Source organism: Anguilla rostrata, chromosome 11, assembly GCF_018555375.3.
Source record: "Anguilla rostrata isolate EN2019 chromosome 11, ASM1855537v3, whole genome shotgun sequence".
In the NCBI taxonomy this organism is placed as follows: Eukaryota; Metazoa; Chordata; class Actinopteri; order Anguilliformes; family Anguillidae; genus Anguilla; species Anguilla rostrata.
This window is the reverse complement of record NC_057943.1, coordinates 25767507-25793200: the sequence shown is the minus strand read 5'-3', so window position 1 is coordinate 25793200 and position 25694 is coordinate 25767507. Positions and strand designations below refer to the sequence as shown.

General features: G+C 46.7%; 2 protein-coding genes across 2 annotated transcripts; one reads left to right on the top strand and one right to left on the bottom strand.

Moving 5' to 3' along the window:
* Positions 1 to 6589: 6589 nt before the first annotated feature.
* On the bottom strand, positions 6590 to 13044 carry wnt1 (wingless-type MMTV integration site family, member 1). The gene is made up of 4 exons (XM_064299013.1): positions 11732 to 13044; positions 9032 to 9285; positions 8547 to 8812; positions 6590 to 7210 (listed from the first exon to the last, which is right to left on the bottom strand). The coding sequence occupies exons 1-4, from the start codon at positions 11830 to 11832 to the stop codon at positions 6719 to 6721; spliced, it is 1113 nt and encodes a 370-aa protein (XP_064155083.1). The 5' UTR covers positions 11833 to 13044; the 3' UTR covers positions 6590 to 6718.
* Positions 13045 to 16242: 3198 nt separating this feature from the next.
* Positions 16243 to 23633, top strand: wnt10b (wingless-type MMTV integration site family, member 10b). The gene is made up of 4 exons (XM_064299012.1): positions 16243 to 16636; positions 20002 to 20264; positions 21540 to 22021; positions 23100 to 23633. The coding sequence occupies exons 1-4, from the start codon at positions 16563 to 16565 to the stop codon at positions 23631 to 23633; spliced, it is 1353 nt and encodes a 450-aa protein (XP_064155082.1). The 5' UTR covers positions 16243 to 16562.
* The last annotated feature ends 2061 nt before the right edge of the window (positions 23634 to 25694 follow it).

Here is a 25694-nt window from a genome sequence, read left to right as displayed (position 1 = left end):
CGAAACCGGCCCCGGCCCCCCGACTCACACACCCCTCTCCCCAATAATCCGCGGAAGCAATTTCATCTCGACCGGGGTGGCGGCCTATTGTCGCCGTCCCCTTCACTCATTCCTAATTAACTCCTGCTTTGTCTCGCATCCTGGCTCCTAGATCCATCTCCCACTACATTCCGATCCAGGTTGGTGCGAGCACTCCCAGGCAACCCCTGTTCCCTAATCCCACTACCCCCCCCCCCCATCCCCCCCTGCCCCCCAAAACTCTCCCACCTCCCTCCTCACACACCCATACCCCTCCACCCCCCACAACAAAAAAAGGAAAAAACCCTCTGCATTCTTCTCCAACCTGCCGATCACCTACTTACAGAGTTAGGTAGCGCCATTAGCCTCTTTAAGTTTTTTTTTTCTTTTTTTGAAAGGAGAGAATGGGAGAGGGAAAAGAGGGAGGAGGGGGGGAGTAAAGCAGAGGAGGGCTGAAACTGACTCCAGCTCAGACAATTAGAACAATGGGGCGGGCCGGCGGGGGGCTAACTTGCGGCGTCACGCCCGGGCGGTGGGGCATTTTGTCGCTTTAATGAATTGTCCGTCAGGCCCGGGGCGCTCCGCCGCTCGTCCAGGGGTCGGCCAGCGGGGGCCCAGACACTAAGTCGGTATTTATTACACAGCCTTTGTCACTAATTGAGCTAATTATCACTGACTCCTTAGCACTCCCACACTGACAGATCTACGCCCACCCCCTCCTCCTCCTCCTCCTCCTCCTCCCGCTGCACCACCCCCTCCACCCCCTCCACCTTCTCCTTGGCCCTAGTCTTGCCTGGGAACTGAACCTTGGCACTGTCTCTCTCTCTCTCTCTCTTCTCTCTCTCTCTCTCTTAGATCTCCCTGCTTTCTCACTGTGTCTCTCTTTCCTCCTCACTTCTTTTTACTCTCTCGTCCCTTCTCTCCACCTCCTCACCCTCCTCTCTACCTCTTCTCTCTGTTCTTCTCTTCATCTTTCCCTCTTGCCCTTGCCCCTTCTTTCTTTCCCTTTCTCCCCATTTTTTCTCCCTCCTTCCCTCTCCCCGTTTCCTTACTCTCGCTCATTCCCTCTCTCCACCTTTCCTCATTCTCTCTCTCCCTCCCCAGTATGCATTCTTTCTTTCCCCTCCTCTATATGGCACGCCTGTCCCCCCCCCCCTCTCTCCGTCTCCCCTGGTATCCATCTATATGTTGTGCGTTTTTGGCCGTGTCCTGTGATGTCCTGTTTGAGCGCTCTCTCGCTAACTCGCCCGGTCAGTGCTGCTGCCCCTCCCTGCCCCGCCTTTCTTTCTGTCAACAGAGCAATTAGCGTAATGACACGTCTCCCAGAGCCAGCAGATATACCGTTAGCTTGGCGCACAGATTTAATTTGAGAGGGTGAGAGAAATCTGTTATTACTCTCGTGACTCGTTCTTTTGAATCTCTCCATCTCTCATGGTTTTTCCACTCCCTTCATGCTCGGCACGCCTTCGTTTCGTTTAGATTGTTTTCTTTTCTTGTGGTTCTTTTCTCTTCTCTTCTGGTGGAACGTTTCTCTTCTCGACCTCTCCCTGCCTCTGTCCTCCTCATCCGCCCTGTCCTCTCATCCCTTTTTTCCTTCTTGCTATTTCTACTTCTCCCTCCATCTCTCTGTATCCACCTCTTCTCTCCCCCTGCCCTCTCTCTCTCCCCAATCCTCTTTCGCTTTCTATCTCACTCTCCTCCATGCTCTCTCTTGCTCTCTCCTCTTCTCTCTCTCTCTCCCTCTCTCGCCCTCTCTCTCTCTCACCCCTCTCGCTTGCTCTCTCTCTCTGTCTCTCTCAGCTGAATTAAATTCAGTTTGCTTTATTGGAATTAAAAACACTACATTTTGTATTGCCGAAGCATACAATATTAAAGAAAACATACTATCTAACTATGAATCACACATATACATCAAAGACCAGAGACAAATGAACAGTAACCACACCTGAAAACAAGAACTTTTCTCTGATCAGGGATTGAGAAATAAGAATGGGGAAAAATAGAGGTACATAATACAAAATTAATTAGTAATGCTGATAATGATTATGATGTTGCACGATGTACTAGACAACATGTAATTCGTCAAATTGACCTTTAGTTGTCGAACTAATTAAAGTACCAATTCAAATAAATAAATACAGTTTACATATTTGACATGGTTATGCAGACGGGGTTTGTATGATTATTGAGTTGAGCATGGGATCCAAGTCTGTCTCTGTCTCTAAGATGGTGGCAGGCAGCTGTGTATTGTGCCACCAGCTCACGGCATTCTCCTCTCCTGCGAGGATAGGGACTGTTTGGATGTCTGGTAGGTTTTTAAATTGAGGGCATCTCTGATTTATTTTGTTATATTTATTTCTATTTTCAATGTACTTTTCATATTTTGTTATAAAATGCAGCTCTGTCTTCGTGGAGATGGCAGTTCTTGCACAGCCTTTCCTCCTTGGGAAGCCACGTTTGCCAATGTCGGCCTTTTTCAGTGGCCAGGCTGTGCTTTCTCTCTCTCTCTCTCTCTCCCTCCGTCTCTCTCTCTTTCCCTCTCTGCAGTAGTGTGGAGTTGTGGGTGTGCTGTGCTCTGATTGGCTGACCCCCGTGCCTCTGTGTTGCACTGCAGCCCAGTGCAGCTGTGTCCAAACTGCTGCGGTCTGAGCTGTCTGCCAGGGAGGGGTGTGTGTGTGTGGGGTGGGGGGGGTGCTGGCTCTTATTATTTCATTTATTATTTCTTTAATTTTTTCCGACATTAAGTAAATGAAGCGAAGCGCTCAGCGCTGTAGCAATCTGCATAATGGATGCTTTGCATATTGGAGCCCAGGGTTCCACTGTTGGTTTTGGGTCCTGGCAGGCAGGGTCCCTGGCTTTTGTGGTGTGGTGGGGGGTGGGGGGGCACACCTAGAGAATAGAGAACAGGGGGTGATGATAGTGATTGTGAATTGGGGTGGGTGTGGGTACAGTTACTGATCGCGGATTTGGGATTAAAGTAACAATTGTGGACCGTTACGGCTGGTATGACTGTAGCCTTTCTACAGAGAGGTTGAGGTGGCGGGGGTGGAAATGATTGCAGACCGGGGTTGGAGTGTGGGGGGGGGGGGGGGTATTTGGGGTGGCTTTTCCCCCCCTTCATGTGGTGCCCCCCACTTGGTTGGAGCCCTAGTAACCCACCTTTGTGGCCTATGCCTGGAACCAGTCAATGGGAGTGAGGGGGCGGCACAGACAGACTACTGGAGTGTCCTTGGTATTGGCTGAGGACATTCAGTCTAATCTCCATTCGCCCATTTGGCCTTGATATTAAATCACATTAAATTAGGAACTCATAGCCAGCTATTATTGTTTGATTATTCAATTCAGATTTTTCTTTAACTACTGTGACTGCTGATGTACTCACAATGTCTTATGGGAACAGTATCTCAAACAGTAATGCCTGCTTCATTACCCCAGCAGTTACAGTGAGCAGCTGTGGGGAATATGTGTGAATCATTTGCTGAATGAGGAGAAAAGGAGAACACAAAAGGCTGAAGAGAAAATGAAGAGTTGGAGGAAACTGGAAACAACAAACCAGCAGAATAAGTGATAAAATAATCTGGTAAAGATAAAAACAGAGGTTGACGTTTAAATTTAAAGACTTGAAACAAAGGCGAAAGGAAAAAGTAAAGAAAACGAAAGAGTCAAGGGAAAGAAGGATAAGCCATTATGAGAAAGAAATTCAGAGAGAGAAAAAACATTGCAGTAAATTAACCAAATGACGACAAGGAAAGACATCTTAATTGAAAATATATTTTTATTAATCTATAAGACTAAAAGAAATATTAAAAAAACACTTTTCACTAAAACTTTAAACAGGAAAAGAATAAACATCTCCTAAAATACTTTAGTTTCACTGCTCTTCTCTAGTACAGTATAAACCTTCTTAATAAATATTTTTTATGTATTTACAGAAAATGGGGCAGTCATTTTCAGTGCTGGTGAGACGCTGGCAGGACAGAGGGGCCCTGACCAGGCCCACGGTGACGCCATTCCGGTTCCTTTTCCCAAAAGTCCCGCACAAAACAAATTACATCACCAGTTCCTCTCCCCATGACCCACCCAACCCAATGCATAAAAGCTCAGCTGAGAGATAACATCCCCCAAACCCGGTCCAGTGATTGACAAGCTCCTCAGGGTTTGCCACACCCTCAGCCTGCCATTGGACGCTCTTCTTTTGGGAGGGGGGGAGGGGCAAGGGTGTTACTCATTTTAGCTGTATACAACATCAGCATAAATTATATATTTACAACATTTTGGTTCTGCCTGCTGAAATACAGTGTAATTAGCTTTTCTGTTGCTATAGAAGAGCAGCGGTCTGTCTGTACTGGGAGCGAACGTCCTCCTTTCAGAACCTTTCACCCGCAGAAAACTTAGGATTAGCTTATGTTTGCCCTCAGAGTGCTGGAGCCGAGGTTTGCCAGAATGCGCTACTGTCTGTGTCCTAATGCAACACAAATGTGCTGCTTCTACCGACTGCTGGAAGTAGAGCCAAAATGGAGGCCCGCTCGCTCGGTCCCCAGAGTCATTAGTGAGCAGCAGGCTCATTTAGTGGTTATGGTGTCCCAAATGCATGTAAGCATTTCGATTTGGAGGGTGCCCATCTTCAGCAGACATTACCTCCATATTCAATCACGTTGCAGCCCCTACACAAGTAAAGAGAGCAAAAATAAACCCAATTTTTTTTTAACTTCAGTGTTTACTCACTACTTTTTTGTACCACTTTTGTACATGCCAAAACTTTATGTGCTTTTTTTGAAGCAGAATGGTTTGCAGTCAAAACCAGTCATTTTATAGCGCTGCCATAATGCGGTAAGGCGTGTGGTGGTAAATCATGGTGGAGGTGCAGGAGATTACAGCGAAACTCAAATCAGGGCAGGAAGTGTGGGGAATTATAAGAGGAAGTCTGAAGAGGCTGGGGTGAGATCCAGAGGTTTAAGGGGGCAGTTGGTGGGGGGGGGGGGGGTGTCGTAAATCCCCGGTGACGCCCCACTTTCGCACTGTCTTGTGTGAGAAAAAATACAAAACTGCGACAGAAACAAAACACAGACATTTGAAATAACCACTCTGTCGTAAGGGGGTTTTGGACCTCTATTTTTTCCTTTTTTTATGAGAGAGCATGCTTGTGGTTCCGTGGCCACGCAACCATCTGTCAGGACAACGTGCTCAGTTTCTTTCCTTCCCAAACTGTCAGGCTTTTGGAGAGAAGAGGGTGGAAATACAGAAAAATGGATGGATGTAATCTACAAGTGAGGGATAGAAAAAGAGACAGAAAGAATGAGAGTCCGAGAGAAAGAAAGAAAGTAAAAGCTTTGGTGTATATGTCCCACAATATCTTTACCTTTTTTTTTTTTTTTTTTTAACCTCTTGAGTGTTGAGATTTGTTATTGGCAGTTAAATTCAGGATCTTAAAATTGGCAGTTAAAATTTAGTGCTGTAGCTTCCCTACAAAATGATATGCAGGTAAGTGGAAGTCATGTGTAATTAATACGTAGTAGCCTTCTAATTGTTTTCTAATTGAGTGGGAACAGGTTCTTGGAATAAGGAGACCTTGGTCCTCATCTCTCTCTCTCCGTCTCACGCTCACGCTCACGCTCTCATTTTCCACCTCTTTAATGTTGCTCTGTGGCCCAGACACCATTCCTTGGCCTAGTTCTCCTTTATTTAAACCGCTCTCTCCCTCTTCCTCCATCCTGTTTCCCGCCACAATCGCCTGTGTAACTGTAAACGCCCCCTCCCTCTCTCTCCCCCCCTCTCTTTCCTACACCCCCTCTCCTCTGACCAGTGATGTGAAGCCAAGCACTTGGTCCCAGTGCCCAAAGCCACCCGTCACCCTTTCTTCACACGTACACTCTCCTCTCTCCCTTTCTCTCTCCCTCATTCCCACAATGCCCTCTTTCCCCTTCTCTCATTCCTGCAGTACTTCCCTCTCTCATTCCCCCTATTCCTCTCAGCCTCCCATCTCTCCTTCTCTCTCTGTAAGCCAGATATGACTGCTTCAAGATGATATAGAGAAATTATTGATCACAGCTCTGAACTGACTGAATAATAAAAAAGTAAAAAGCCTCCCTACCCTCTTCATAGATTCATCTTCTCTTTTCTCCTTCCCTGTAGTGGTTTCTCTCCCTCACTCCTCTCATTGCAGTGCTCTGGTGCAGTATCTGGGTGCTGGTGCTCAGAGACACTGGTGCAGTATCTGGGTGCTGGTGCTCAGAGACACTGGTGCAGTATCTGGGTGCTGGTGCTCAGAGGCACTGGTGCAGTATCTGGGTGCTGGTGCTCAAGGGCACTGGTGCTCAGAGGCACTGGTGCAGTATCTGGGTGCTGGTGCTCAGAGACACTGGTGCAGTATCTGGGTGCTGGTGCTCAGAGACACTGGTGCAGTATCTGGGTGCTGGTGCTCAGAGGCACTGGTGCAGTATCTGGGTGCTGGTGCTCAGAGGCACTGGTGCAGTATCTGGGTGCTGGTGCTCAGAGACACTGGTGCAGTTCGGTCTGGTGCTCAGAGACCGTGCAGTATCTGGGTGTCTCAGAGGCACTGGTGCAGTATCTGGGTGCTGGTGCTCAGAGACACTGGTGCTCAGAGGCACTGGTGCAGTATCTGGGTGCTGGTGCTCAGAGACACTGGTGCTCAGAGGCACTGGTGCAGTATCTGGGTGCTGGTGCTCAGAGACACTGGTGCTCAGAGGCACTGGTGCAGTATCTGGGTGCTGGTGCAGTTGAGGCAGCTGACGTGGCAGCACCAGTGGAAGGTGCAGTGGCAGCGCTCCGTCACCCTCTCGGTGCGGGTTCGGTGCCCGCGGCCGCAGCAGAGCAGCTCGCACCCGTCCAGCCCCGGCGACGAGCTGTTGCAGCTGCGCCCGGACGTGCCCTGCGTGCCCGTCTTGCCGCTGTAGGAGCAGAAGTTGGGCGACTTCTCGAAGTAGACCAGGTCGCGGGACGAGGGCGGCTTGTGCGCCGGGTTCTCGGGCTCCAGGTGGCGCGGGTCGGCGCGGTGCGAGGCCCGGTTGCTGCCCTTGTTGGCGTACACCACCCTGGAGGCCCCGTCGAAGCGGTCCTTCAGGAAGTCGCCCACGGCCCGCAGGCTGGGCAGCCGCATCCAGCAGGTGCGGACCGTGCAGGACCCCGACATGCCGTGGCACTTGCACTCCTGGCGCATCTCCGACGACACCGTCTGGGGGGGGGGGGGGGACACGCGGGGAGACGTCAGCCAGGCTAGCCCGGGGGCACAGATTCTTTACACTCACCAGATATTCAGCTCCTGCATTCCGTCTGTCCTCTCTTAGCTACTGGAGATTCTGCCCGGTAACAGTTTCCTTGGCGATATTGTAGTAAAGAACATACGTTGCCACAGTACCACTCTTGCTCAGCCCCCTTAATGTGTCTTCGGAATGCAGTAAGTTGGAATGTTTTGGCTTCAGCAGTAGGTAGACGAAGCTTTCACTGTTAAGAGTACTGAGCTGTGTATCTAATGGTCTATAGAATCTGTGCCAGAACATTCCCAAGAAAGTTACGGAAAAGGGTTCCAAGAGAATTTGTCTGGTTTTTTGAATGTCGGTTGCACTCTATTACTGAAGTCACAAGGAACATTGGAGGAACTGCTAAAAATGCTATTTGGTTTTTTTATTCCAGTTTTTAAAAATAAAAAAAACAATTAGAATGTTGTATGTGTTCATTGAATGTTCCTTTTCAAGATGTTACTACCATTTTTGAAATATTAAAATTGAAAATGAAAATTGTATGTGACATATGTATGCTACCTTGCCATAACTTGTTTGAACAATAAATATGTTATAATACTGTTTTGGTGAATGTTCCCATTATAGCATTAACTCACAACCAAATGGGAGTTGATCTGTAATGCTCCCCAACATTAAAATGTTGACACGTTGGGAGTGTGCTGTCAATGAGGGCAGTGGAAGACATGTCACTGTGGGATAAGATGAAGTAATAATAAATTATTGGGGAGGACACAAAACCCTTAAACACAGGCTTAAAGAACAGGAATGCTTTATGGGAAATGAGCAACTGACTCCAGGAAACAGTAAAAAAAGAAGAAAGTCCTTACATTTCCAAAACCCACACCTTGACTGACCGGCCAACTTCTGAGCTAACTCTCACGGACTGATTCACGTACTGACTCATTCACTCACACACTCAGTGCCTGACTGACTGCCTGACACACACACACACACATTTCTGCTCTGAGATTCTGCGTGAATGCTGTGATCAGACCAGTGGCCTTTCTCCACATTGCAGTAGTAGTCCTGTACTAATGTACTAACCGCAACCTGTGTAATTATACAGATAAATGTATGGCCACTTGGTCATAAAGTGTGACAGAAACAGGTGCGGCTGTAGCCTTTCTACCAGGAGATTGAAGTGGCCGGGGTGGGAATGATTGCAGACCACCCTTTCTCTGGCGCCCCCCCTGGGTGACCATCCTTGTCATCTATGCCTAGAACGAGCCCTGGGCGGAAGCTTTCCTGTGCGTTAGTGCTCATGCTCACCATTCTCCCCGCCTCGTTGTTGTGCAGATTGGTGAGGTAGCGGAGATCTCGTCCCCTCTCACTGGAGTCCACGAACTCCCGGCCGAACACCCTGCCGAAGTCCACGTTGTCGCTGCAGCCTCCCCAGTGCCAGTCCGGACCCCCAGGCCCCCTGCGCCGGTAGTCACAGGTGCAGGACTCGATCGCTCCTTCAGAACAGGACCGGGCCACGGCGTGGGTGACCCCCGCGCTTGTGATTGCGAACACAAATGCGGTTTCTCTGCAACCTGCGCATCAAATAGCGGCGACAGGTCACGGACCGAAGGATAGAGTTTGAGCTTGCCCCCGAGCGATCCACGTATATGCGGCCATTGTTTCCACGGCAGGATATGTCTCATTTTTACACCAATTTCCTCTAAGTCTAATAAGGAATTTCCAAGGTAACACGTCGCCCAAATTAACACGTAATGGAAATGGCTCCATTATGACTCGAGGGAAAGACTCACCGCGGTTGACGATTTTGCCGAAGACTGCCGGACTGTGCGTGGTTGGACAGTTCCACCGCCGGTTGCGGAACTGCCACTTGCACTCCTTGATGGCAGCGTGCAAGCCGGCAGCGATAGCGTGCAGAATCCCGGGGTTCTGGCGGATCAGGCGCCGCTGGCGGCGGCTCAGTAACGCCAGGCTTGGATCCAGGACCAACTGCACGCTCTTTGAGTTGGTGAGGAGGTTGGCAGAGGAAGCTACATTCACGATCCCCCTGTAAGGAACGGATAAATCAGTGTTGGAGAGCTTGAAGCATCTTCCATACTGTGATTATGTAATCGAATGAACGTAAAAGTACATTGTTTACATTATTTGTCTATGCGCTTTTTATTTAGCCTTGAAAAATGTGAAGAATTCCCATTAGTGTCCCTTAGATCACTGAGTGAATTACGGAATATTTCTGCATGGAACAGCTGTAAGCAAATATTCCAAACAAAATAATTACTTTTAGAAAATGTTTGAGTGAAACAAAATAATCAAAATTGCGTTAGCTGTGTTTCTTGGCTGACCACAAAATCACATAAAAACGGAAAAATCTTCCTATTAACTTTGACCTCAGAGCTGTTAAACTATCATAATTACATAATTGCAAGACAAGCTGGCAAGGACGAGGGATGTATCCTGAAAAATAGGACAACGCACATATGTCTACAGTTTGGATTAAATATTGTATAGGCTACCTGATATACTAACTCAGCACGTTTTAAATATGAGAAAAACAATAACAACATTCCACAAGAAGGAAATATCTGCGGATTTGAAGCGAATAAAAATCTCGACACATAACAGGGCGGAAAAGAGATTTTAGTGGCATAATCTTAAAATAAAGGAACAGTTTGGAACGTGACCGTAATAAATTTTGAGTGCCAATTGTGTCAGATCGGTGGTGCCATACCCCGCGGCAGTTAGGCTGTAACGTCGTTCCATTCTCCAGCGTAGACGAGCTGCCTGCATCTGTGCACTTATTAATCTGATGTATGCTATTAATCTTATAAAAATGCTTATGTTTAGTTTTTTTGTCTCATGTTTCGGTGGGCCCTCTCGGCTATCCGAATTCCAAAAATTGCTTATTTTGCAGACTGACCCCATCGGCTACCGTGGTTGACGCAGCTGGAACATTAATAACTATCTGCTCTTCGGATACTTAATCCAATCCAGTTTTATTCTTTCTCTGTATTTTTCTGTTTATTTTCTTGGCATGTATCAGTGCTGTAAATGAGTATGGTATGTCCAGACCGAGAATCAAGTGGAGCAGTGAATCAAAGTGGGTGCTGCCAAAAACGGCGGTGGACCACGTCACTTTGGAAACCTCTCAAGGGATGCTGAACTGCTGACCTACCGCGGAACATCCAGGTGTTCGACTTTTGCGTTAAAATTCCGGTTTGTGTAAAATTACATTTTATATATCTGTTTACAATACTATTTATATCACGAACAGGAAGGGTCGTGGAATCCAGCCAATGTTATTTATAACCATGTTAAACCTTACGGTCGTGGGACTCATCTACGAAGTTATTTTTATTAATCTGGAGTGTGATTGGGTTGCGATGTATAGATCGCCAATTTATTGAATTCACTTCATAAATAAAATCAGTTTCCTTGCATGCAATATAACTTAATCTTCTTTGGAGTGTTCTGTGTATTACGCGAATAACCCTGAATGCGACCTAGAATGGAATTGCTTTCAGCCATAAAATAAATCCACTTTTAATTTGTCCCATATTGGGCTGAAAAATCTTGTCCCGTGTTCAAGCCACACTGTCAAAAATGCAAAAATGAAAAGAGAGAGAGAGAGACAGAGAGAGAGAAAGAGAGAGGGTGGAATATTTAAGGAAGAATTGCACATCTGTCATTAAATAAACGAGCACATGTAAAATAAAGTTTAAATTGCTAAGATACGACTTGGAAGTATTACTTTTTGGTTCTGGTCTGGTAATATGAGTAGGATGTTCGATGGAGATGTGCTTTTTGGTTAAAGGGGTAGTCTATAATAAAGCGAAAAATACGTTCACTGGCGACAGTATCACCTGTACAGGAATTGTGACCACACTTCATTTTTTGTCTTCAAAATCGCGTGCATTTCAGAGCGCGTACAGCCGCCTTGTGGATATCCATCAAGTTTTCTGGCAGATGTTTTATACGATTCCTATCGTCATCGACAACATAAAACGATTACGCTGAATTTAGACAGCCTATTAATTAACATTTCTGTCAACTAACTAGAACGGTTTAAACTACATGAGCGGTCATTTCTTGACCAATTAACGGCATCTTAACACCGTCAAAAGTGTCAGGCACTCCAGACATACTTGCGATAGCTGCACAGACAAATTTCATTGATGTTGCCAGTGTCAATATCGATAAATATGCTGCTGGGTTGATATATGAATCGCATTGTCAACATCGCCAATATGATAGCCACTAATTTCGGAGGATAATTCACGACAGTCAGACTAATATTTCTGTTTAAATGCGTTACAGTAGCTAACTTTGAAGTAAAGTGACAGTGATGTAGACGTGATCTTGACCAATAACTGTCAGCGTGCTCCACCAATAGGCCTACCATAACAGTAGTTAGAATCCAACAGGCTTCTGTCACTATCTAGAATGTACTACGGTATTATTTTGGAACGAATATTTATCACGTGAACTGAACTCACCACCATCGGCCGCTATTGTTCACTGCCCCAGTGCCGGAGAGCGAGGATACCAGCAGGACGCACGCGGCTTTCACCCACACAAGCAGTACAAGGATCCGCATTGTGTGTCCGGGTTTGAATCAGAAAAATAAAATTGAGCTCCGCCTTTTAAATATTCTTTTGGATAACAAAAATGTGAATTAAATTACTGTTCTTTCGGGGTCTAATACACAAAACAAAAACAAAAAAAACAAATAAACAAACTAACAAAACGGATGCATGCGGTAGCTTAATACCCGTAGATGAGCACGTTTGTAATGTATTTTATATTGTTTTCTTCTCAAGTGATGTTTCCCCTTCGATTCGGGTTCTTTTTATATTCTTGTTTGTATTAATATATTTGCGGACACATTTTTTCTATAGCAGTCCGGGTCTAACAAGCAAGCAAGTGCTTCGTCCAGCTCCTGTTTCGTTTTTTTTTAACTTCCCTCTCACTTCAGTGTGCCAACATCTCTTGTCTGGCAGAATGTATGAAATAATAAATACACATCCATAAACAATTTCCTCCGCGTCCTATAAACACATAATTCTCGAACAGGTAGCCCCCCGCGCAGCCTCAACGCCAAATTCCCAATTAAAAACAGAATGAAACGAATCATCAAAAGCACGGACGAAAATTTCGAATTGCATATAAAAAATGTTTTTTTAAAAGCCGCTGAAGAAAGATAAAGCAATCTTGAGTCTCGTGCGGATGCTGCGGTGTCCTCACAGGGAAGTTGCTACTGCTGTCCTCCTCACTCCTGTCTGTACAAGTGATGCTCTGCGGAGCCCATTGAGCGCGTGGGACAGTCCCGCAGACTTGATCCCCTCGATGACTGATAGGCGACACATTCTTCACTTATTGAGCGCAACAAGAGGAATAAAAAAGGGATTTGCAGCTCTCATCTCCCTCTGCTTTTTCTTCTGTCCCCCTTTTGAATGGGATTGGATGGAAGGATAAATTAATTCCCCTCATAGAGCGCAAGGAAAGGGACAATATCAGGAGAGAAAGAAGAGGGGGAAAAAGAAAGAGCACAGGAATCTTCTCTGCGAGATGAGCGCATCATTCAATACATAGAGGGCGAAGCTATACGGATCGATTCCTTTTGCCCCTCTTTGTATTATTTCACTGTATGAAAAACCGTATTCCCTTCTATCCGTCTTGCACACTCATACCCTGTTCCTGGACTCGGTCCTTCAGCACCGCCCGGAGTATGGACACAGTACAGTAGCAGGCGCTGGGAATCTGAACCATCTAATCTGCCCCTTTTTCACCCCAAAGTGGTTGAGTTAACTCCCACAACCGCCTCTGCCTACTTATTTCCTTCATTCCCTTTTTCTCTCTGTCAGATTTTCCTTCTTTCTTTCTTGCTGTTTCTTTTTCTCTACCTTACGCACGCATGCGGGCAACCACAAATCCGCGCGCGCGCATATCCACACGTGCGCACACAGATGTGCGTGAAATACTTATGTCCCGGCAGGCTGAGGACAAATCATAAGCACAATGTAAGCACTTTGCTCCAACGCCTTTCATATAACTTAGCACAGCTGCAAAGTTGAAAGAACCAAAAAAACAAAAACAAAAAAAAGAAAAACATTGTTGGTATTTGTAACGCCGTTAAGTAATGGGCACCGTCGTATGTATACTTATTCATCAAATCTTCTCCGCCTCTCACAGATGTGTTTAGATGCTGAAATGTGATATGCACAACCAGGTTCTACTACCAGATGCGACTATTGTGGTAGCCTACAGTGTGTGTAAACCGCATATAAACATGCACAGAGCAGTACAGAGAAGCTATCTCCGAGTATTTTTAATTTCACATTACTATTTGCACAGAATACCCGGGACACAAATTAGAACGATTTCATTTTAATGTGTGCTACCGGTACCGATGCTACAGTTAGATAAAGATACTACCAAGTGTGCAAACACCAGAATCTAGATGTCTAGAGGGGTGGAAATCCAGGTTGAGAGACATTTTGACATAAATGAGCTCGGTCAATCCCAATATAACTCAGGTTTTACCCGGATATAGCCTGGCTATGTCCTAATCCGGGCCTAATCAGCTAGAAAACTTTACTTTTTCAACTTTTTCAAGTCGGGTTTTCAACTGAACGCCAAGCCTGCGTTTCACCGACTGTTCAACACAAAAATGTTCACTGGGGGCAATCAGATACATGCACACCACCCTTTTTCGTGTTTTTTTGTTTTTGTTTTTTTTTTGTACAGGGATGTAACTGTTGGAGATGTGTTACTCTTACAAAAAGAGCAAATTAATCAGAATAAACACATTTCACATCTGGACTATCGGCCTCCCTGGAAGTACTCTCTCTCTCTCTCTCTCTCTCTCTCTCAATTTATCCATTCATTCATATCTGTATGCGTTTAAGATTCACAGGACATTTTCGACTTTTATTAATCGCGAATCCCCTTTGTTTTAGCCAACATACAAATTCATCATACAGCTTTTGACGGATTATAAAATAAAACAAAGAAAAGACATACTACATGACTTTTCTGTGGAGTTACAAGTTCCCTATACGCACCCACTGTATGTGCCCTATGAAGCTTAACATTCGTTGCCGAGAGAAGGAAGTGCACCTTTGTCCGTGATCTTTAATGACTGCTGTCCATTGCTTATTCCTCGTCTCCTGAAAGCGCGCAAATGGGCGTCCTGGGTCAATCACGCGGCACGAAGCAGATTAGAATGGCAATCCGGTTAAAATGCCGCCTTTTATATACAAATCAACTTCAAATCACTTTTTAAGCCACTTATATATATACGCCAAAGCAGAATGCTAATGCACTTTTCATTTCCAGAGCTCTGAAAGAATTAGATGGAGATTAGAGGAGGAATTACTTGTCAGTGTGTGAGCGGCGGTTATGAGGGGTTTTAACTTAATTTTATTAAACTGCATCATTACTGTTCAGGTTGGTGTGCCTATTTCTCTTCATCTGTATCTTTTACATTTCTGGTAAGAAGATATGGACTGCTGACAGTTTAGCAGACTCTAGCTAATCTGCTGAGGAGTGGAAACAGGCACAAACTGCTCTGACCTAGAGATCAGACAGGGGAATAATGAAGGATTTTAAAAGTTAGAATGTATGTAGCACATTCATCTATTAAACAAGGTACTTGAACTCAAATATTTTTCTTGATGCGGGGTAGCTACCTTCGTAGCGAGTCGTGTAGGCATATCCTCGATTAGTCCACTCGAAAACTGGTCCGCCAAGTTTCACCATGGGTTAAGAGTTAAGGCCCATCTTGACCCGACGGGAACCACTTTCGGACACTTGACGGGGACAGTGGCTTTCTTGGCAGCGCGCAGTCCTTCTGGAAAATGTATTGCTCAGAGAGTGGGGTTCGTTATTTCCGCCCTAAACAGGATGCTAAAACAATACGTGAAAATGTTGTGCTGGCGCGGGTAGTCAAAGAATAGAGAAGAAAATCTAGGCTATAACGTCAGTCGTGTTTTAACTGTGGCTCAACTGAAACGGTGCCGGCTGATGTTGGCTAATAGGTACTTGGTAGGCTACGGTTTGACGTTGTTCGGTAAATCCATAAGAAATTGTGGGGAAAAAATATGATTAGCAATCTCAGTATTCCAGACCAGCACTCTAACATCCTTCAACCTCAATAACCAATGATCACGTCCCTGTACCAGCGCGGCTTATTCTCTTCCTCGCTCATTTTATTTTATTTTGTGTGCGTGTGTGTTAATTCGACTTTTAACAGATAACATTCATTCCTAATGGGGACCAAATGTAGTCTGTTGGACTTGAATTAACAGTGTTAGAAGGGAATTAACACGGCACATTTTACTGCGTAAATTATTATTTTTTTATTGTAAATTGAAATAAAAATAGTTAATATTTATTCCAACTCTTTTACGTTTTAAGCCGTTGAATGTAAAATTATCTAGACCAAAATTTGCAAAATATTATAGTAATGATAAGCAAACGCGCTGATTGGGCAAGGAGGAGGGGGGAGTAGGAACAGATGACCGCGAGCCCAGACTGGGTATTGTTCCAGCGCCGCGAGGACAACCGCGCGCCTGCCTGCTGCTGCCTCCCTGTCGTCGACTGGAACTTTCATGCTTTTTTCTTTTCTTCTTTTATTCCGATGTTCAACCCCTCTCTTATAAAACATAATTTTATAGATCGTCTTACGTTCCACTCTCCGTCCATTTAATTTCACCTTTTTGTCGTCAAGAGTATTTATTTTGCAGCTTAAATTGATGATGCCTGTTCATTTTTCATCAATAGGCCTATTACATTTTTTTAAAGCTTTTGATTCTGAAATGAAGTTTCGCTCTCTAAAAGTTACTTGTATGCCAAAATCTCGTAAAATACAGCAGTATGGTGTTGATGATTATGATGATAACGATGATGATAATGAGCCATGCTGCACTGGCCCTGCTGGTCATGCACTCGCTATATTATCGAATCGCCGAAGGACATGATAATGTTGGAGTGGCAATTTATCTGACTGTTTAATTATCAGAATCCGTTATCTGATATGGCCAAATATATTTTTGGTTTTTCTTTACAACTTCAGAAACAACCGCCCGCAGTGGTCTCTCCCCTCCCATAGTCTGCTCCCCCTCCCCTGACAGTCTCTCCTACTCCGTCCCATCCCACGCAGTTTTGCTTTTATTTCTCTCCCCTACCGCTGCCCTGAAACCTCGACAATCGCAACTTTTAAGAAGAAAAAAAAAAACCTGACTCGTCTGCAGTACTGATTTCTGGTCAGAATAAAAAATATTACTCAAGCGTTTTCATGTCACCACAGGACATACGCTTACCGAAATGGAAATATCACACAAGCGCCGTTGGGATCACTTCTTGATTTTGGCCACAGCGTTGATGTCACCTGCGTTCACGTAAGTAAAGTGAGAGAGAGAGAGAGAGCGAGAGAGAGAGCACAAGACCATGTTGGGTGTCTTTGCGTTTTACGGAACGAGATAAAGGTGGATACGCGGAAAGAATAGGGGTAGAGATGCAGTCAGTCATCCTGAGAAGATACTGAGGTGATTCCCAAAAATTGTCTGTCCTGCATTTCAGTGGCATAATAGTCTACATGTTTTGTGTGCACTGACGTATGAACGAGGATATTTCTGTTAAATAATAAGAGGTGCTGTACTGTTTTATAAAGGAAGAACGAGGATAGTATGGTCATGTTCACCATTATTATTATTATTATTATTATTACGACGGCTGCTAGTAACAATACTAACAACAATGGTTATTCTGAAGTCAGCGTCTAAGAAGATCCCACGCACACACGCACACTCTACTCACACACAAGGCGCTAATGAAAACCACCGGCTTTGGATCTGTCGCGAGACAGCATGACTAAAGACGCAGACTAGTTCAATTGCATTGAAACCGTTCACGGAATGAAGAATGTGTGATTACTGTTCTTTAAACCGCAGTGGTTTTTTTCTATCAAACTGTAAAACTGTTTGAAAAGTGGACTTAACCAGTATCCCCAATATTGATGAAGTCCAGTTTTATGGACTCAACTAATGTAAATCACCAAATTCAAAGAGAAAACTTTAATCCACTAATCAGATCGATATAGACTTCCGCAAAATTTGAGGACTGACGGCCATAGGATGGTTAACGATTCTGTTGATTGATAAAAAAATATTAAATGGACACTTCTTATCTTTTAGGGAGGGTTTATACATTTGGCATCACCCTGCGAAACCCCACAAAATACGTTATATAGGCTATAGTACAGAGTCAAATATTTAAAATGATGATTTAAGAAGCCAAATCCATCTATACAAATAACAATCTCGTACGAAACCTTCTAGAAATGTAAGACTTCACGTCCAGGACAGGAAACAGTAGCTTAAACTGTTAGGAGTGCCCCGAGAGAATGCTAGAGTCGATGATGAAGTGATGGAGACCAGCAAAATCCGTAGCAGAAAAGAACAATACACGAGAAACATGCAAGCAATTAAGACTTGGACTCATGCACAAAATTTCCATAAGCGTATTGTCCGTGTTATGTAGAAATACGCTGCAGAACCGGATCGATGTGTGGGCGTGTGTGACTGAGCTAATCTGTCGGACGGCCGCGCGCTGAGCGTGGAGTTGGTATTCTATTTGGCTACTTAAAGACCAGCAAGTGGGAAACCTTCATGCGTGTGCTTGAATTTCAGGAGCCAAATTTTTGTTAAAAAATGAGAGAGCGTCACATTGTACTTTTATAATTACTCGGATATGTTCCCATTATTATTTTGATAAAGGCTAATTCAGTCAGATCGTTAACTCTTTATACACATGCTAGTATGGATTTTTGGCACTACGTCTCGATGGCATTCTCCATGAAAAAATACCAGGTCAAAACCTAGTATATGGCTGGACCGAACCGTCCGACCAATGGTGTAACTTCATCACTCAGTCAGTCACAGACATTCGCATTCATAGGGCTGGCCCCGCTGTTGCGGTCCAGCCAAAAATTACTATCCACATGTAGCCTACGCAGGTGAGCCAGTTCTTTGACTGTTGTCCACTGCCACCTTGGCCCATGCTGAATTATCAGTTCTTATGAAATCTGAATCAAATCAACATTTTAGAAAATATTTTAGTTTGTCTGCACATACCATGATGCATTAAATAATGAGCTCTACAATACATGAAATAAAGACTTTAATTAAAAATAAGATAATTACATTTGTCATTGATTTACACAGGTGGGTCCCTGAGAGATAGAAAGGGAGTCAGAGGAGTCTTAGCCAAGTGGTTTCCACACACAGCGTAAAACAGCATACAGCACAAAACAAACCAACAGCCATAAAACCGAGGGAGCCTTAATGATCAGCACCTTAAAGCACCTTGTATGTTACAGCAAAAACCCACGTTAGCGTTTATGGTTTGTAACAAACTCTTAAAAACAACCGAATAGAGGAAACCCTGAAGCTGAGCTTGTCCCTGGAGCAAATTCCAACACATGAGAGCATAGCAACCACAACCCATCTTCCCAAATTCAGGGGAAGGGTGAGCCACTATAAAAAATCAACAGATCATTAAAGCAGAGGTTGTAGTTGTGTGAATTCCAGGCAAGACTGCTAGGGAAGCTTTCTTGTAATTGTTTAAGAATGTTCCCATTGGTCCATCTGGTGACCTGAAGAGGGGACGTCTGCCATCTTGTACAGATGAGGATGGTGAGTGAGAGACTTTGAACATATGATAACATGCAAAGCATTGTGATACACCGTGTCAATGACCTGCATAGTAGTGCTGGAGGCATGCACATATGTCCATGTCACTATAATCAATCACAGGCTGGAAGGTGGCACTTTCAAGAGGAATATCTTGCAATCAGGTCATCTTAAAAAACACTACAGTTGCAAAGTTATCATCAACAGAGATCAGCAGGGATGATTTGCTGACTCATTCAATTCAGTTCAATATGTTCTTAGTATTTTTTTGGGTTTTTTCTCGTAATCATTAACCAAATTTAAGTTAGCATTAAAAATAATAGATAGTGCTTTGTAAGCACCTGACTTGGCTGCCACATACCCCCTAATAAACTGATCTTGATGGATGTGAAGTTCAATACGGCATACAGGACAACTGTTTAAATATCAGAATAGCAAAAGAGGAGTATGCTGTGTGCACTAGAGGGCTGATCCCTTTAGCGCAGGGGAACCGGGGGTCCAGGGGCCCCTGGGGTTCACAAATGAGACCTGGAGCTTGCTCAACAAGGCCGAAGTTAGCCAATGCTGGCTGACATTAACCCACAAATTCCCCCTTTCTTACTTGGGCAAGTAAACCTTTGGTCCGTCACCTGAGAGCTGGAGGAGGCCGGTCTGCCGGCGGCAGCTGTGCGTGACATCCTCCCCGCTGACAGAGCGACTGCGCAGCTCAGCCGGACCACAGTGTGATGATAAGCGGCGGCCAGCTGATATCTGGAGGACACTCTGCTCAGCTTATGGAGGGAGCGCTGCAGTGTGGAACAAGTGGCGATGAAGGCAGCTGGCCACTGAAAGTGTAGTATTAAAAAATAGAACACTTTTTTTAAAAGGAGAGCAGGACAGGACTCCCTCCTTCGATTCTTTTTACTTTATACTGGTAGAACATGGAGAGGGTGACAAAGAAGGGTTCACAGCTGAGAAAGTACCATGGCAGGACATCAAACCCCCACCCTCGCAAGGGGGGGGGATCACATGAGGTTCGAGCGTGGGCTGATCCGTCGTTTTTGAAAATGAGCCTCTGACCTCCTCTTTCCCAGAGTGCTGTGCAACGACATCCTGGGCCTGAAGGTGGCGGGCGACCCGGTGCTGACGCCGCACACGGTGTGCCTGCGGCTGGCGGGCCTGAGCAAGCGGCAGATGCGTCTGTGCGTGCGCAGCCCCGACGTGACGGCCTCCGCCCTGCAGGGCATCCAGGTGGCGCTGCACGAGTGCCAGCACCAGCTGTGGGACCAGCGCTGGAACTGCTCCTCCCTGGAGAGCCACGGCAAGCTGCCCCTGCACAGCGCCATCCTCAACCGCGGTGAGCGCCAGGGGCGGGGATGGGGATGGGGATGGGGATGGGGGCGGGGCCCGTGGGGCGGGGATGGGGATGGAGGCGGGGCCCGTGGGGCGGGTGGGGCGGGGCCTGTGGGCGGGGCGGGGGGTGACAGTTGGGATTGGGTTTGGGGGAGGGTGGTGTGGGACTGGCAGTCGCCATGGCGCCGGTCTGGCATTGGCCAGCCTTGCTTGAGGTTAGATCTGAAGGCCTTCTTCTTTGGGTGTCCATAATACAGCCATGATTAAAAATGAAATTTGTGCTGAATGGTTGGCACAATTATGTATTTTGTGTGTGTGTGTGACTGTGTGTTTTATATGTGCATGGGGTGTATGTGTTTGTGCATACTATAACCTGTCCACACAGCAAAAACTCTTACATCACGTTACATAAAATTACATTGCATTAATTTATGAGACACTTTTATTCAGAGTAACGTACAATGCAAGAGAACACCTGAATGGACACGCTCATGCCAGAAGTCTATATGCAACATTGCTAAAGCACTTAAACTGTACTGAGCCAAAATACAACTCATGAATACAGACAGATAATTATATATAGCCTGACATAAAGAGATGAAACAATAAAAAATGTCACAAATGGAGCATTGCGTAGTTCTGGCAGGCCACGAGAGTCAAGCTGCTCCGGCCGAATCAGCTGATGGCTCAGCTGAGTGATGTTCACCTATCACAGTACATTCACCTAACAGGGCGGTCTACTTAAACAGCCCCCCTCTACTCATTCAGCCGCTCCTCCTGCATGCAAGCTTGCTGCACGTTGCTTTGTAAATCCCCTCCACCACCCCAGCTCCATCCCTATGCGTTAAGAATTTGCATTGCTCCATCCCTATGTGTTAAAAATTTGCATTGCTGCTGGATCTGTTCTGTGTGTACCCCTCTAGGGGGGTTTGGCTGCTGGCCTCCCAGCCCTATCCACGCTTGCTGTGCGGTTGGCGGGAGGGCTTCCAGAACAGAGCCATACCGCCAAACATAACTATATTGCCTTTGTTGTCAATAAAGATCTTACTTTGATGACAGTGATCCTGACTGAAATGGAATTATTTGCATAAAGCTTGGGTGCCTGGGTGTAGGGATGGGAGAGGAGTGAAAATGCAATCCTGTATATTTAAACTTAAGTTAAGTGAGTCTCTTCTGTCTGAGTAAGTTTGTTAGCATTGCAGTCACTTTAAAAGCCTTGCCCTAGCCAGAATTATGATAGATTGATTGGGAACATCACGTCCCCCCGCCCCTCCCTCAGGGTTCCGTGAGAGCGCCTTCTCCCTGTCGCTGCTGGCGGCGGGCGTGGCGCACTCGGTGGCGTCGGCCTGCAGCCTGGGGAAGCTGCGCGGCTGCGGGTGCGAGGCCAAGCGCCGCCTGGACGAGGACAAGATCCGCCTCAAGCTGTCGCAGCTGCAGCTGCAGACCCTGCAGCGGGGGGCCGGGGTCCGGGGGGCCCACGGCGCCCCCGCCCCCGCCCCCGGGCCCGCCGTCAAGCTGGCCCTCCACCCCACGGAGCTCTCCTCCGACGCGCACCTCGCCCACCACCCCTCCGCCCTGCTGAGCGCGCTCCCGGAGGACGACCCGCCCCCGACGCCGCAGGACACCTGGGAGTGGGGGGGGTGCAGCCACGACGCCCGCTTCGGCGAGCGCTTCTCCCGCGATTGGCTGGACTCCCGCGAGTCCCCCCCGCGCGACATCCACGCCCGCATGAGGATCCACAACAACCGCGTGGGCCGGCAGGTGAGTGGCTCCCACAATGCTCTCCTTCTGCAGGTCGTGTCTGTGTTCCCTAAGCAACGAACGCCCCTGTCAGTTCTGTAGTTCCGGGTTACAGGGATTAATGTGGTTTAGCCTCCGTCTGGCACCTCCAATGGCAGGAAAGCAGAACGAAATCGGACAAGGAATTCCCTGTTCAACAAATTAATGAATTCAGTCATGATTTCTAAAGCCTTACAGTTAATGATATGATGCTCTATACGAGCATACACAATCAATTTTTCAGTCGGTATTTTCAAAGATGTAAGCAGTTGTCTACATAGTAAAATTTGTTAGATCCGCCCTTGACTTCAACAGGTGGGATAGGGGGTTTTAAAGGTGGTTAAAGGTGTGAGAATACAGCCTTTAATCGAGCTCTCTTTATCTCTGAGCAGCTCTTCAGTCCACGGCTGTAAATCTCATTTCGCAGACATCCTGCTGTGCAGGCGGGGGAATTATCTCCAATCTCTGCTCTTAATTTGCCTCAATTATTTAAACCTCGTCACCTTTTTGCACGTTTTCCACTGCTGATAAACTGCCGGCTCAGGATGGGGTAATTAGCCTTCCCCTGAGATGCACTTTCCAGCAGCTGTGAGAGGTGCAGGTGTGAATGGTGTGTGCGCAGGTCGCGGGTTACTGGGGCAGGTGACCGGCGTCTGCCTGCTCCGGCTGCGCAGTGACTGCAGCTGGGGGGGCAGCTGGGGGACAGCAGATTGGCAGGAAGCTGCAGCTGGCTGCGCACGACTCAGAAGACACACGCGGTGACCTCACTCTCTTGAACTGATGCTGGCTGTTGCAGTGATTGGATGGGAATACAGCTGCTTTTGGGGTAAACTGCAGGGTAAAGAAACAAAATGAAGAAATAAAAGGCATTTTGCTTTGGTTTCTTTTTGGTAGGTGAATTACATTTATGCTGTAGTACATGGCGTATTATGTGAATATGTGTAAAGAAAATGAAATGGCCAGATGGACCAGGAGACAAGCTATTTGGATGAAATTATGGTATTTATCTATATCCTGTACTTGCCCAACTGGAGCTGAGCCTTTGCTTTTCTTTGTGCAGGTGGTGACGGACAACATGAAGAGGAAGTGCAAGTGTCACGGCACGTCGGGGAGCTGCCAGTTCAAGACCTGCTGGTACGTGTCCCCCGAGTTCCGGCTGGTGGGGTCCCTGCTGCGCGAGAAGTTCCTCTCGGCCATCTTCATCAACTCGCAGAACAAGAACAGCGGTGTCTTCAACTCCCGCGCCAGGGGCGGGGCGGGCGGGGCGGGCGGGGCGGGCGGGCAGCAGGCGTCCCCGGCGGCGGTGGCGGGCGCCAGGGGCCGCCGGCGCAGCGTGTCGCGGGAGCTGGTCTACTTCGAGAAGTCGCCGGACTTCTGCGAGCGGGAGCCGGAGGTGGACTCACCCGGCACGCGGGGCCGCGTCTGCAACAAGACCAGCACGCGCATGGACGGCTGCGGCTCGCTGTGCTGCGGCCGCGGCCACAACGTGCTGCGGCAGACCCGCAGCGAGCGCTGCCACTGCCGCTTCCACTGGTGCTGCTACGTGCTGTGCGAGGAGTGCCGCGTCACCGAGTGGGTCAACGTCTGCAAGTGAGCGGGGCGGGAGGGCGAGGGGGCGGGGTGGGGCGAGGGGGCGGGGATGGGCGAGGGGGCGGGGTGGGGCGAGGGAGGGTGAGGGGATGAGGGGGGTAAGGCGGAGGGGGGGGGCAGTCTCGTCTCGGCTTGGCTGCTTTCCCGGCCACCCGGCCTGGATCCGTCTCGGACAGCGTACGGAATGTCACCCACGGAATGTTCGTGCTGCACGCCCCCACCCCTCTTATTTTACTCACAGAGCGGGTACAATCAAGAACGCACACTCCACCCCTTCCTTACCCCCCCCCCCCATATTATCTGTTTATCCCTGCTTCCTTTTCATCTCGTCCCACTCATCTGGGACCCATTTTCCCTCTGTTGCCGTTGTTATTTCCATAAATGCCCAGCGAGGAGAGAGACGGGGAATGAGGTGACTCATGTCATTCCTCTCTTTTTTGGTTTCGCGTTCCCCCCTTTCTTTGTCTGGATCTGGTCTCTTCAGCCATGAAGATGCTGCCCACAGCCTCCTCCTTTTTCTACATTTCCCCCAAAAACACTAAACTGAAAGAACACCAGGGACAGATAGCTTAGAACCTGTTGAGTCGTTTTTTGCGCACATTTCCAGACCAATTTTTTGTCACTCCTCTCCTTTTTCATTTTAGTGTGGACATTTTAATTTTTTTTCAAGAGAAGAATAAACAGTGCCACTGCTTTAGCTACCCACTGTGAACTGATACAACTCTCTTTACCGTCCTCTGGAGCTCAGGATAGGTGAGGCGATCTGTGGGCTGATTGGTGAGCTCCCAAGTCAATCGTAGATGAAGTGACAGATACCCCGCATGTTAGTTTGAGTAAAAAATGTCCATCAGTCTTTATTCCTAAACTGAAGTTATTGAATGTAGTCCAATCTCTTCTCTCATGATCTGAAAACATTTGACATGTAGGACAGAAGAACAGTGCTATCGAAGAACATTCATATGAACATTTTAAAGCGCCTTGTTGTCTTTACTAAAGCAAGTTTGTTAATCACTGAGGGGAACACATTTGAGACCATGGTCAATTTGAAGGTACAGCGAGATCTCTCCCCTGCCCCTCCCCCCCAGTCGATCGCTGGCTGTCTCTGTCCGACCTCATTCTAGAAGCATCTCAGTGGACAAGAGTGAAAGGTTCACCTGCGGCACTTGTGTAAACTTGGATTAAAGCTTCTGTACTGGATTACAGTCTCTTTGGTCTCTTTGGAGAACTGTCTCTGCCACCATTGGATTAGCCCCTCAGGGAAGAATATTCACCCATGGGTCAGCCTTTAAGAGGCACTGAGGGGGCTTGTGTGTGCCTCACAGCTTCTCAGTGCTCCACAGACTCTACTGCAGCTACGGAAAGGCAACATTTGATTCTGGGAGGGGGCAGAACTTTGTATTTTAAATTTCTGCAGTATAGCACTGATCATCATCGAGTTACACAAAGTTGTATTTTTTGTGTGCTTCAAGTTCTTCTTTTGCGCAATTTAATAATATACCATACAATGGATTGGTATAATAAATGCTTTTTAAAAAAATGCCTGGCTTATTTTACCCAGTGAAGAAAAATGAGTTATCATGTGCTTATTGAGATGTTATGTTGAAGTTGTGTTCACTTGATGTCTGTTATTTAAACAATTGTTTAACATCAGTTAATCATATAATAACAACTAAGCAACCACTGTCCTTTGGTAAGACCTATGATAACTGAAAATAATCAGGGGGACAACAGTAGGATTGCTTTAGACCAGAATATGTTTCACTTTTACTGGAGTGGAACAGGCTTATGACCTGGTAGTGAGAGCAGAGGAAATGTGACTTCTTTCACCTGGTGTCCTCACTGAGTGTGTTCACACTGTGGTCTTCAGCTGAGCTGAACCTGGTTAAACCTGGGATAAATGAAATTACTATCCTGCAAACAGCCATGGTCGAGCAGCCCTGGTGTAGAAACTGCCAAAGACCCACAAGGAGACATATTGTACCCCTTTGCGTGGGAACCTCCTCAGAAACACAGTTGGGCAACCAGCATCAGTATCAGGAATTCATGTTTTGGACAGTCTGGAATT